The following is a 12,003-nucleotide window of genomic DNA, read 5'->3' on the forward strand; positions in this document are numbered from 1 at the left end:
TTAAAATAAAGTGGTGACGATAACTGACCTAAAACAGGGAATTTTTACTCAGATTAAATATCAGGAATTGTGAAAAAACTGAGTTTAAATGTATTGGGCTAAGGTGTATGTAAACTTCTGACTTCAACTGTATATGTACCTAAATGTTTAAATAACCATAATTTTTATGATTATAAATTTGATTATACGCCCTCCAGTTTCACTGGAAGTTTCACGCTAGCAGGACGCCTAGGCTTAAGAATGTGAGTTTAAATAGACTGAAGAAGTTCATGTGTTTCCTTGAGTAGCACTCCTGATCGTGCACTGATAGTGCGCTGGAATATTCAGAAAACATTGTGGAAAACAAATCTTCGCTCACCATTTTTGCTCCAGGCAGATATGCTTCATCCAAACTAGTGGTTTCCTCATTAGCATGGAGGAGTTTTTGCAACCAAATTGCGTGTGCATCGCCCTCGTGGCTCAATTTTAGCAAACGCAGAAAGGGGCCAATATTTGAAACCAAAAGTCGTCTGGCACACTGCTTAGAGTTTCAACAACATGAATAACTTATTTCTAGCCTACAATCATCAATGTTACTCCTAATGTGAAAACAAGATGAAAATATGACTATTCTTTCTTATTTTAAGACATTTGTTAAATAATTTTAACATTCATTACAGACGTCAATTGTTGTACAACGTCATGGCTACGCTGTTGGCATCACCTTTTACAGTGGATTTCTGCAGTTGTGGGCCTTTAACCGTCTGTCTGACTTTGTTGTTCACACAGGAGAGAGACAGGACTATCGTGGGTCCTCTGGGGAGCCTCAACAACCTCATGATGCTGACGAGGCAGAGAAAAGTCTCTCCACATCAGAACACCTCAAGAAACACCCGGAGAGATCCACAGGGAAGAAATCTAGTTGCTGCTCTGACTGTGGGAAATGTTGCAAATCTTCATCAGGACTTAAAATACACCAGCGAGTACACACAGGAGAGAAATCTAACCACTGTTTTTACTGTGGGAAGAGTTACTCATGTTCAGATTCATTAAAAGTACACCAGAGAATTCACACAGGAGAGAAACCTTATAGCTGTGATCAATGTGGGAAGAGTTTTACTCAGTCAGGCTGTCTGATAGTGCACCAGAGAACACACACAGGAGAGAAATCTAACCACTGTTTTGACTGTGGGAAAAGTTTCTCAAGATCAGATTCACTAAAAGTACACCAAAGAATTCACACAGGAGAGAAACCTTTCTGCTGCTCTTACTGTGGCAAACATTACTCAAGATTAAATTCACTACAAGGACACCTGAGAATTCATACGGGAGAGAAATCTTATAGCTGTGATCAATGTGAGAAGAGTTTTACTCAGTCAGGCAACCTGCTAGTGCACCAGAGAACACACACAGGAGATAAACCTTATGGCTGTGATCAATGTGGGAAGAGTTTTACTCAGTCAGGCAGCCTGAAATCACACCAGAGAATACACACTGGAGAGAAACCTTATGGCTGTGATCAATGTGGGAAGCGTTTTACTCAGTCAGGCAGCCTGATAGTGCACCAGAGAGCACACACCGGAGAGAAACCTTATGGCTGTGATCAATGTGGGAAGAGGTTTGTTGCATCTAACTATCTGACGACACATCAGAGAACACACACAGAGAAAGCTTATTGCTGTAATCAATGTGGGAAGACTTTTACTCAGCCAAACATTCTGATAGTACATCTGAGAACACACACAGGAGAGAAACCTCATAGCTGTGATCAATGTGGGAAGAAATACTCTGATAAAAGATCTCTGATCAAACATCAGAAAATACATACATGAAGGAGTTGTTTCATGATATCAATGAAATAATGTCACAATGTAGAATGTTTTAACATTGTAGTAGTAGTATTTTAATGTCACAATGTAGAATGTTTTAACATTGTTGTAGGAGTATTTTAATGATGTCACAATGTAGAATGTTTTAACATTGTAGTAGGAGTATTTTAATGATGTCATAATGTAGAATGTTTTAACATTGTAGTATAAGTATTTTAATGATGTCACAATGTAGAAGCCTAAACATTTGCCCCCTGTTCTATTGATTTCAACATGATATGGATATTAGCCTCAGGGGGAAAATCCAGGCTCTGAATTGAATGAGTACTATTTATGTGATTTAACAAAAAGTGACTAACAAAAAGAGTTGGGTTATACTTTGGTGACACACTTGAATCAAAATGCAGCACTTAAATGTAGCGAGCTGTTTTCTACAAATTATCCTCTAACCAGTGATGTACACATTATTCACAGATTCTGTGTGGTTTTTGAGCTGTTAATTTTAACAGGATGTCCCCCCTCTCTCGCGCAATATGAGTGATGACAAATAAGTGTTGCGTTTCTCTTAGTGTTGGGGACCCATAAACTCAAAATGTAGCTGCCTGTCTTCTCCAGGTTGTCCTCTAATCAGTGAGGTAAAATATATCTCCCATTTCCAGGTGTTTTTTTGTTGTTGTGTTAGTTTCAACAGCACGTACATCCTATTTCCCCCCTAATCAATATCAGCGATTTAATTTCAATGTACTTGCAGCCTATACACATGGACACAGTATAATAAATGTGTCTATAATCATTTTTATTAACAATCTGACATCACTCCAGTATTTCTTTACAACATTCAAGTGCTAATTGTCTTTATTCCACTACTGAAGAAGCATGTCTCAAATCACCTCATATTTCAAACATTCAGCCCGACAAAAGATACATGTTTTATTATTCCATGCCTCACCATTAAGTTAAGCTTTTCGTGACATTAAAAAAAATATGTAAATAATGATGTACAATAAAAATAACATACATTAAAAATGAATCATAGGTAAACTAACAATATTGTAGACTTGATGCTAAATACAGATTTTTCAGCTTTAGTGTGTATATCGAATCCACTTAGTTATGTTAGGAAGTTTGCCATCTTTATGACCGGCCCTGGTAACTTCACCCCAACTTCTCTTCTCCCCAGAACACAGTAACTTAACAACATAAGTGTTTTTCTGACATTTGTGGGGAAATTGAAGGCAAAATAAAAAATACAGCCCTAGCAGAGCCCCAAGTCCCATGGGGACGTCCTCGAGGGCGTGGATGTTCTCCCCATCAAAGGCCAGCGGGATTTCACTCTCATGGTGAAAGGTATTTCCGCCGGTGTGCAGTAAAGGAGTGAAGAGCGGTGAAATCTGTGTCAACAAAAGAAAAGATTAATACACATACAATTAACAAAGAACATAACAACTGTTCAGCTGTAGTTTTATATAAGCATGTACACCTATGTTTATGAAGAAGCAGATGATTGGTGCATAGGCATACCTTGTCACGGACATAAAGGCCACTCGGGTCCTCATTGAAGAGGTAGGGCAAGAGCAGAATCGCTGCTGTGGTCTCCAGTCCTAGTAAAGTAAAGCAATGATCTTACTACACTTGCTAATTTCATTACAAAATATATCAGAGAAAGGGAAGGAATAAGAGCAAATACCTCTTCTGTATTGTCCTTCAGGGACTGTCGAAATAGCAGGATGATGTCCTCGCCCCTGCCCTGCCTCTCTATCTCTGATAGTCCTTGAATTATATTTTTGTCTATATCCATTACATGGACTTGATTCATTTCTGAGAAGATCTGAAAAGATAATTTGCACACATTTGTATGCTAATAGATTTCAGTTTGTTTTGACTGCTATGTAGGATAAATGTACACTTCAAATGCAGCTCTCCTACAACATATCTGTACCTTCTTCTTGATCCCAATTGCATTGTGTCCATGTTCTGTCCTATAAGAATTTCAAAGGAAGAGAAAATGTGTCAAAGAATAGTCTTACAAGTATCAATATACAGTGGGGCAAAAAAGTATTTAGTCAGCCACCAATTGTGCAAGTTCTCCCACTTAAAAAGATGAGAGAGGCCTGTAATTTTCATCATAGGTACACTTCAACTATGACAGACAAAATGAAAAGAAAACAATCTAGAAAATCACATTGTAGGATTTTTAATGAATTTATTTGCAAATTATGGTGGTAAATAATTATTTGGTCACCTACAAACAAGCAAGATTTCTGGCTCTCACAGACCTGTAACTTCTTCTTTAAGAGGCTCCTCTGTCCTCCACTCGTTACCTGTATTAATGGCACCTGTTTGAACTTGTTATCAGTATAAAAGACACCTGTCCACAACCTCAAACAGTCACACTCCAAACTCCACTATGGCCAAGACCAAAGAGCTGTCAAAGGACACCAGAAACAAAATTGTAGACCTGCACTAGGCTGGGAAGACTGAATCTGCAATAGGTAAGCAGCTTGGTTTGAAGAAATCAACTGTGGGAGCAATTATTAGGAAATGGAAGACATACAAGACCACTGATAATCTCCCTCGATCTGGGGCTCCGCGCAAGATCTCACCCCGTGGGGTCAAAATGATCACAAGAACGGTGAGCAAAAATCCCAGAACCACACAGGGGGACCTAGTGAATGACCTGCAGAGAGCTGGGACCAAAGTAACAAAGCCTACCAGCAGTAACACACTACGCCGCCAGGGACTCAAATCCTGCAGTGCCAGACGTGTCCTCCTGCTTAAGCCAGTACATGTCCAGGCCCGTCTGAAGTTTGCTAGAGACCATTTGTGGCACGCCCTGGCCTTAGTATTCTTTATTTTCTTAATTATTTTAGTTAGGTCAGGGTGTGACATGGGGAATGTATGTGGTTTTTGTAGTGTCTAGGGTGGTTGTAAGGTTTAGGGGGTTTATTAGAGTAGTTGGGTTTATGTTTAGTATAGAAGTCTAGCTGTGTCTATGGTGGAGTGTATGTTTCTAGGTATGTCTATGGTTGCCTGAGTGGTTCTCAATCAGAGACAGATGTCTTTCATTTGTCTCTGATTCTGATTAGGAGCCATACTTAAGGCAGCCATAGGCATCATGCATTTGTGGGAAATTGTCTATGTCGATGTTCTATGTTGCATGTTGTGCACTTAGTCCTTGCTTAGCTTCACGTTCGTCTGCTTGTTGTTTTGTTTTGTTTTTTCCTTCTTTAATAAAGAGAAGATGTATTTTCCACGCGCTGCGCCTTGGTCCTCATTCTCTCCTAAAGACGATCGTGACAGAATTACCCACCAATGCGGGATCAAGCAGCGTGAAAAGCGGCAACAGGAGCAGTGCAAGGAGGAATGGAAATGGGAGCGTAATCTGGACTACACTACGTGGTAGGAGATCGACAGGTGGGCGATCGACCCAGGGCGAGTGCCGGAGCCAGCCTGCGATTCTCTGGCGCAGTGCGAGGAGGGATACCGGCGAATGGAGGCAGCACGAAGAAGCGGTAGGAAGCCTGTGAGTCAGCCCAAAAAAATTCTTGGGGGGGCTTAGAGGTAGTGGGCCGAGGGCAGGTAGGAGACCTGCGCCCACTTCCCAGGCTAACCGTGGAGAGTGGGAGTACGGGCGAACACCGTGTTACGCAGTAGAGCGCATGGTGTCTCCTGTACGTGTTCATAGCCCGGTGCAGGTTATTCTACCTCCCTGCACTGGTAGGGCTAGATTGGGCATTGAGCCAGGTGTCATGAAGCCGGCTCAACGCGTCTGGTCTCCAGTGCGTCTCCTCGTGCCGGCATACATGGCACCAGCCTTATGCATGGTGTCCCCGGTTCACCTACATAGCCCGGTGCGGGTTATTCCACCTCCCCGCACGGGTCGGGCGACGGGGAGCATTCAACCAGGTAAGGTTGGGCAGGCTCGGTGCTCAAGGGAACCAGTACGCCTGCACGGTCCGGTATTTCCAGCGCCACCTCCCCGCCCCAGTCCAGTTCCACCAGTGCCTACACCACGCACCAGGCTTCCAGTGTGTCTCCAGAGCCCTGTTCCTCCTCCACGCACTCGTCCTATGGTGCGTGTCTCCAGCCCGGTACCACCAATTCCGGCACCACGCACCAAGCCTCCTGTGCGTCTCCAGAGTCCTGTGCATCCTGTTGCTGCTCCCCGCACTAGCCCTGAGATGCGTGTCCCCAGCCCGGTACCACCAGATCCGGCAACACGCACTAGGCCTAATGTGCGTCCCCAGGGTCCAGTATGCCCTGTTCCTTCTCCCCGCACTAGCCTGAAGGTGCGTGTCCTTAGCCCGGTGCCTCCATTTCTGGCACCACGCACCAGGCCTACAGTGCGCCTCAGCCGGCCAGAGTCTGCCGTCTGCACAGCGGTGCCTGAACTGCCCGTCTGCCAAGCGCCATCTGAGCCACCCGTCTGCCAAGCGCCATCTGAGCCATCAGTCTACCCAGCGCCATCTGAGCCATCAGTCTGCCCAGCGCCATCTGAGCCATCCGTCTACCCAGCGCCATCTGAGCCATCCGTCTACCCAGCGCCATCTGAGCCATCCGTCTACCCAGCGCCATCTGAGCCATCCGTCTACCCAGCGCCATCTGAGCCATCCGTCTACCCAGCGCCATCTGAGCCATCCGTCTACCCAACGCCATCTGAGCCATCCGTCTGCCCCGAGCCGTCAGAGCCGCCCGTCTGTTCCGAGCCGTCAGAGCCGTTCGTCAGTCAAGAGCCGCTAGAGCCATTCGTCAGTCAGGATCTGCCAGAGCCGCAAACCAGACAGGATCTGCCAGAGCCGCCAACCAGACAGGATCTGCCAGAGCCGCCAACCAGACAGGATCTGCCAGAGCCGCCAACCAGACAGGATCTGCCAGAGCCGCCAACCAGACAGGATCTGCCAGAGCCGCCAACCAGACAGGATCTGCCAGAGCCGCCAACCAGACAGGATCTGCCAGAGCCGCCAACCAGACAGGATCTGCCAGAGCCGCCAACCAGACAGGATCAGCCAGAGCCGCCAACCAGACAGGATCAGCCAGAGCCGCAAGCCACACAGGATCAGCCAGAGCCGTCAGCCAGCCATGAGCAGCCAGAGCCGTCAGCCAGCCATGAGCAGTCAGATCCGTCAGCCAGTCATGAGCAGCCAGATCCGTCAGCCAGCCATGAGCAGCCAGATCCGTCAGCCAGCCATGAGCAGCCAGATCCGTCAGCCAGCCATGAGCAGCCAGATCCGTCAGCCAGCCATGAGCAGCCAGATCCGTCAGCCAGCCATGAGCAGCCAGATCCGTCAGCCAGCCATGAGCAGCCAGATCCGTCAGCCAGCCATGAGCAGCCAGATCCGTCAGCCAGCCATGAGCAGCCAGATCCGTCAGCCAGCCATGAGCAGCCAGATCCGTCAGTCAGCCATGAGCAGCCAGATCCGTCAGCCAGCCATGAGCAGCCAGATCCGTCAGCCAGCCATGAGCAGCCAGATCCGTCAGCCAGCCATGAGCAGCCAGATCCGTCAGCCAGCCATGAGCAGCCAGATCCGTCAGCCAGCCATGAGCAGCCAGATCCGTCAGCCAGCCATGAGCAGCCAGATCCGTCAGCCAGCCATGAGCAGCCAGATCCGTCAGCCAGCCATGAGCAGCCAGATCCGTCAGCCAACCATGAGCCGTCCAGCCAGGATCCGCCAGAGCCGTCATCCAGCCAGGATCCGTCCCTCAGTCCGGAGCTGCCGTCCCTCAGTCCGGAGCTGCCCCTTATCCTGGTGCTGCCCCTTAGTCCGGAGCTGCCCCTTAGTCCGGAGCTGCCCCTTAGTCCGGAGCTGCCCCTTAGTCCGGTGCTGCCCCTTAGTCCGGTGCTGCCCCTTAGTCCAGTGGGGTTAATGTGGAGGGTGGCCATTTGGAGGAGGCTACGGAGACGGGTAGTGACTGTGGTGGGGTGGGGACCACGGGGTGGGGACCACGACCAGTGCCGGAGCCGCCGCCGTGGACGGACGCCCACCCAGACCCTCCCCTAGACTTTGTGCTGGTGCGCCCGGAGTTCGCACCTTAAGGGGGGGGTTATGTCACGCCCTGGCCTTAGTATTCTTTGTTTTCTTAATTATTTTAGTTAGGTCAGGGTGTGACATGGGGAATGTATGTGGTTTTTGTAGTGTCTAGGGTGGTTGTAAGGTTTAGGGGGTTTATTTGAGTAGTTGGGTTTATGTTTAGTATAGAAGTCTAGCTGTGTCTATGGTGGAGTGTATGTTTCTAGGTATGTCTATGGTTGCCTGAGTGGTTCTCAGAGACAGATGTCTTTCAGATGTCTTTCATTTGTCTCTGATTGGGAGCCATACTTAAGGCAGCCATAGGCATCATGCATTTGTGGGAAATTGTCTATGTTGATGTTCTATGTTGCATGTTGTGCACTTAGTCCTTGCTTAGCTTCACGTTTGTCTGTTTGTTGTTTTGTTTTTTCCTTATTTAATAAAGAGAAGACGAATTTTCCACGCGCTGCATGTTGGTCCTCACTCTCTCCAAAAGACGATCGTGACAATTTGGATGATCCAGAAGAAGATTGGGAGAATGTCATATGGTCAGATGAAACCAAAATAGAACTTTTTGGTAAAAACTCAACTCATCGTGTTTGGAGGACAAAGAATGCTGAGTTGCATCCAAAGAACACCATACCTACTGTGAAGCATGGGGGTGGAAACATCATGCTTTGGGGCTGTTTTTCTGCAAAGAGACCAGGACGACTGATCCGTGTAAAGGAAAGAATGAATGGGGCCATGTATCGTGAGATCGAGTGAAAACCTCCTTCCATCAGCAAGGGCATTGAAGAAGTATCGTGGCTGGGTCTTTCAGCATGACAATGATCCCAAACACACCGCCCAGGCAACGAAGGAGTGGCATCGTAAGAAGCATTTCAAGGTCCTAGAGTGGCCTAGCCATTCTCCAGATCTCAACCCCATAGAAAATCTTTGGAGGGAGTTGAAAGTCCGTGTTGCCCAGCAACAGCCCCAAAACATCACTGCTCTAGAGGAGATCTGCATGGAGGAATGGGCCAAAATACCAGCAACAGTGTGTGAAAACCTTGTGAAGATTTACAGAAAACGTTTGACCTCTGTCATTGCCAACAAAGGGTATATAACAAAGTATTGAGATAAACTTTTGTTATTGACCAAATACTTATTTTCCACCATAATTTGCAAATAAATTCATTAAAAATCCTACAATGTGATTTTCTGGATTTTTTTCCTCATTTTGTCTGTCATAGTTGAAGTGTACCTATGATGAAAATTACAGGCCTCTCTCATCTTTTTAAGTGGGAGAACTTGCACAATTGGTGGCTGACTAAAGACTTTTTTGGCCCACTGTATATATTTATATATATTAAATAAATATTGAAAGATAAATGGCATCGACATACAATTTAATGCAAAATAGAAGAATATATTGGAGAAGGCACTAGCCCATACAGTACTGCCATACAGTAACAGTACTGCCATACAGGCCTAATATCACATTTCAAGATATCTTTGTATACAAATTGTTAAATATTTTATCAGGCTGACTTGAAAGATTATACGCAACATTTTGCTGCGTGGCAATACTGTGTTTGGATTCTGAAGTGCATTTATACAAAAGAGGTAGTCTAGACACTGTATTAATACCATTATGCATTTGAATCCCATCTACAGCTACCATCTAAGCTATTAATTTCCCTCCACAAGGGGGCGGACATGAAACGTTTCCAAAATGGGATAGTATTGTCCATGTAACGTTTCTAAAATGGGATAGTATTGTCCATGTAACGTTTCTAAAATGGGATAGTATTGTCCATGTAACGTGTCCAAAATGGGATAGTATTGTCCATGTAACGTGTCCAAAATGGGATAGTATTGTCCATGTAACGTTTCCAAAATGGGATAGTATTGTCCATGTAACGTTTCCAAAATGGGATAGTATTGTCTATGTAACGTTTCCAAAATGGGATAGTATTGTCTATGTAACGTTTCCAAAATGGGATAGTATTGTCCATGTAACGTTATGCCCCCTTGTGAGTTAATAGTAATAGTATTGCATGCTGTAGCAGGCTATATAAAGAGGAAGACCTCCATTGACGATTCAGTTCGTTGTAACATCTCGTCTGGACAGGTCACCGTCCTTAGTTAGTTAGTTGGTTAACGTTAGCTAGTTAATTCTCACAAAAGTGAGAACTGCTCTAGATTGGAAACTTACGTTAATGAGTGTAAAGCCATGTTGGCTTTATGGAAACGATATACAATATATGGGAAAGAATATAGTTCAGGGAAATAATCCAAACCTAGTTCTGCCTAGTTAGTACATACTATAGAAACCTTATGGAAGATATTCACAGAAAACCATCATTGTCTTCGTTATTCATAATTATTATGTTATATTATTATATATAAATTATTTCGAGACATATTCAGAGCCAAACATCAACCCAAACTTAACCTTTTTAACTGTTGTCGCATCCAAACTTGTCACCATCGTTTTCAGTTGTAATTGCGAAGTTCCCGGAAGAAGTCCAGCAACAACTGAGGTTCCTCGATGAACCCACCTTCTAACAAGTTCTTTGAAGAACCTTTTGGGGCTGTTTTTCATTGACCAAGAACCCTACAGTTCTTAGGGGATCTGAGAACAATTCCAGTTGAACCCTTCATTTTTAGGGTGTAGTCGGCTCTATTTACTCTCAGATTCAAACATGCTGATTAGCATCAACGATCAAGTCAACTGCTGCTGCTCCAATACAGTATGAGGTGAGACGGTGAACTGACGTTGAACCGGGCAGTCAGCTGCTGCTGCTCCAATACAGTATGAGGTGAGACGGTGAACTGACGTTGAATTATAATGATTAAGTTAATAAACCTTTCACGAGTACCTACCCCGGGTCCGGGAGCACCCCCCCCCCCCCACACTGAGTAGCATCGCTAGCATAGCGTCACAATTAAATAGTAGCATCTAAATATCATTAAATCACAAGTCCAAGACACCTAATGAAAGATACAGATCTTGTGAATAAAGGCACCATTTCAGATTTTTTAAATGTTTTACAGGGAAGACAAAATATGTAAATCTATTAGCTAACCACGTTAGCAAAACACACCATTTTTCTTTGTCCACCATTTTCTCTCCACCAGTAGCTATTCACCAATTCGGCTAAACTAAGATATTGATAGCCACTAACCAAGAAAAAACCTTATCAGATGACAGTCTGATAACATATTTATGGTATAGGATAGGTTTTGTTAGAAAAATGTGCATATTTCAGGTATAAATCATAGTGTACAATTGCACCCAACATCACAACTGACTAGAATAAATACACAGAGCAACGCGTATTACCTAATTACTAATCATAAAACATTTCGTAAAAATACACAGCATACACTAATTGAAAGACACAGATCCTGTGAATACAGACAATATTTCAGATTTTCTAAGTGTCTTACAGCGAAAACACAATAAATCGTTATATTAGCATACCACATGTGCAAACATTACCAGAGCATTGATTCTAGCCAAAGAGAGCGATAACGTAAATATCGCTAAAATATATTAATTTTTTCACTAACCTTCTCAGAATTCTTCCGATGACACTCCTGTAACATCATATTACACAATCCATATAGAGTTTGATCGAAAATGTGCATATTTAGCGGCACAAATCGTGCTTACACAATGGAAATACTGTCCAACTGCTCAAGCAATCTGCCCGGCGCCTTCTTGATAATACTAACTATTTTTATCGAACACTATTCATAAACTTGACAAAAAAAATACAGGTTGGACATGAAATGAAAGATGCATTAGTTATTAATGCAACCGCTAAGTTAGATTTTTAAAATTAACGTTACTAGACATACAGTGTGCGTTACAGCCAGACTAGTGCCGCAATAACGGCATCACTATTCACCATTATTGAGTTTACATTTTTCCACATAAAAATGGAATAACATCATAAATAGCTCTTACTTTTCGACGAGCTTCCATCAGAATCTTGGCATGGGGGTCCTTTGTCCAAAGGAATCGTTGCTTGGTTGTAAAACGTTGCATTCAACTTCTGATATAGCAGCTAACAATAGCTAACAATAGCTATTTTGCCCCAACGTGTCCAAATCCTCAAGACGCAATACTGAGGAAATTCCGAAAAATAGCAATATACTCGCATAATCTGATATAACTCGGTTTAAAATAGCTTCGT

General features: G+C 44.2%; 1 protein-coding gene and 1 long non-coding RNA gene across 3 annotated transcripts in view; one reads left to right on the plus strand and one right to left on the minus strand.

The window, feature by feature from the left end:
- The window catches only part of LOC129839064 (zinc finger protein OZF-like), a 442,535-nt gene that overhangs the window by 6,603 nt on the left and 423,929 nt on the right, over positions 1-12,003 (plus strand). Inside the window, exon 2 of one of the 2 annotated variants that reach the window (XM_055906332.1) lies at positions 769-2,850. The exons of the other annotated variant lie outside the window; for it this stretch is intronic. Coding sequence (XP_055762307.1) covers positions 769-1,811 — 1,043 coding nt within the window. The 3' untranslated portion in view covers positions 1,812-2,850. Of the gene's footprint in view, positions 1-768; positions 2,851-12,003 lie in introns of those variants that run through there. 2 annotated transcript variants of the gene reach the window in all.
- LOC129839111 (uncharacterized) lies at positions 3,170-3,943 on the minus strand. Its single transcript, XR_008756989.1, has 3 exons — positions 3,748-3,943; positions 3,330-3,409; positions 3,170-3,199 (listed from the first exon to the last, which is right to left on the minus strand). It is a non-coding gene; the product is annotated as an uncharacterized LOC129839111 (long non-coding RNA).

The sequence above is a fragment of the Salvelinus fontinalis genome, chromosome 40 (genome assembly GCF_029448725.1).
Source record: "Salvelinus fontinalis isolate EN_2023a chromosome 40, ASM2944872v1, whole genome shotgun sequence".
In the NCBI taxonomy this organism is placed as follows: Eukaryota; Metazoa; Chordata; class Actinopteri; order Salmoniformes; family Salmonidae; genus Salvelinus; species Salvelinus fontinalis.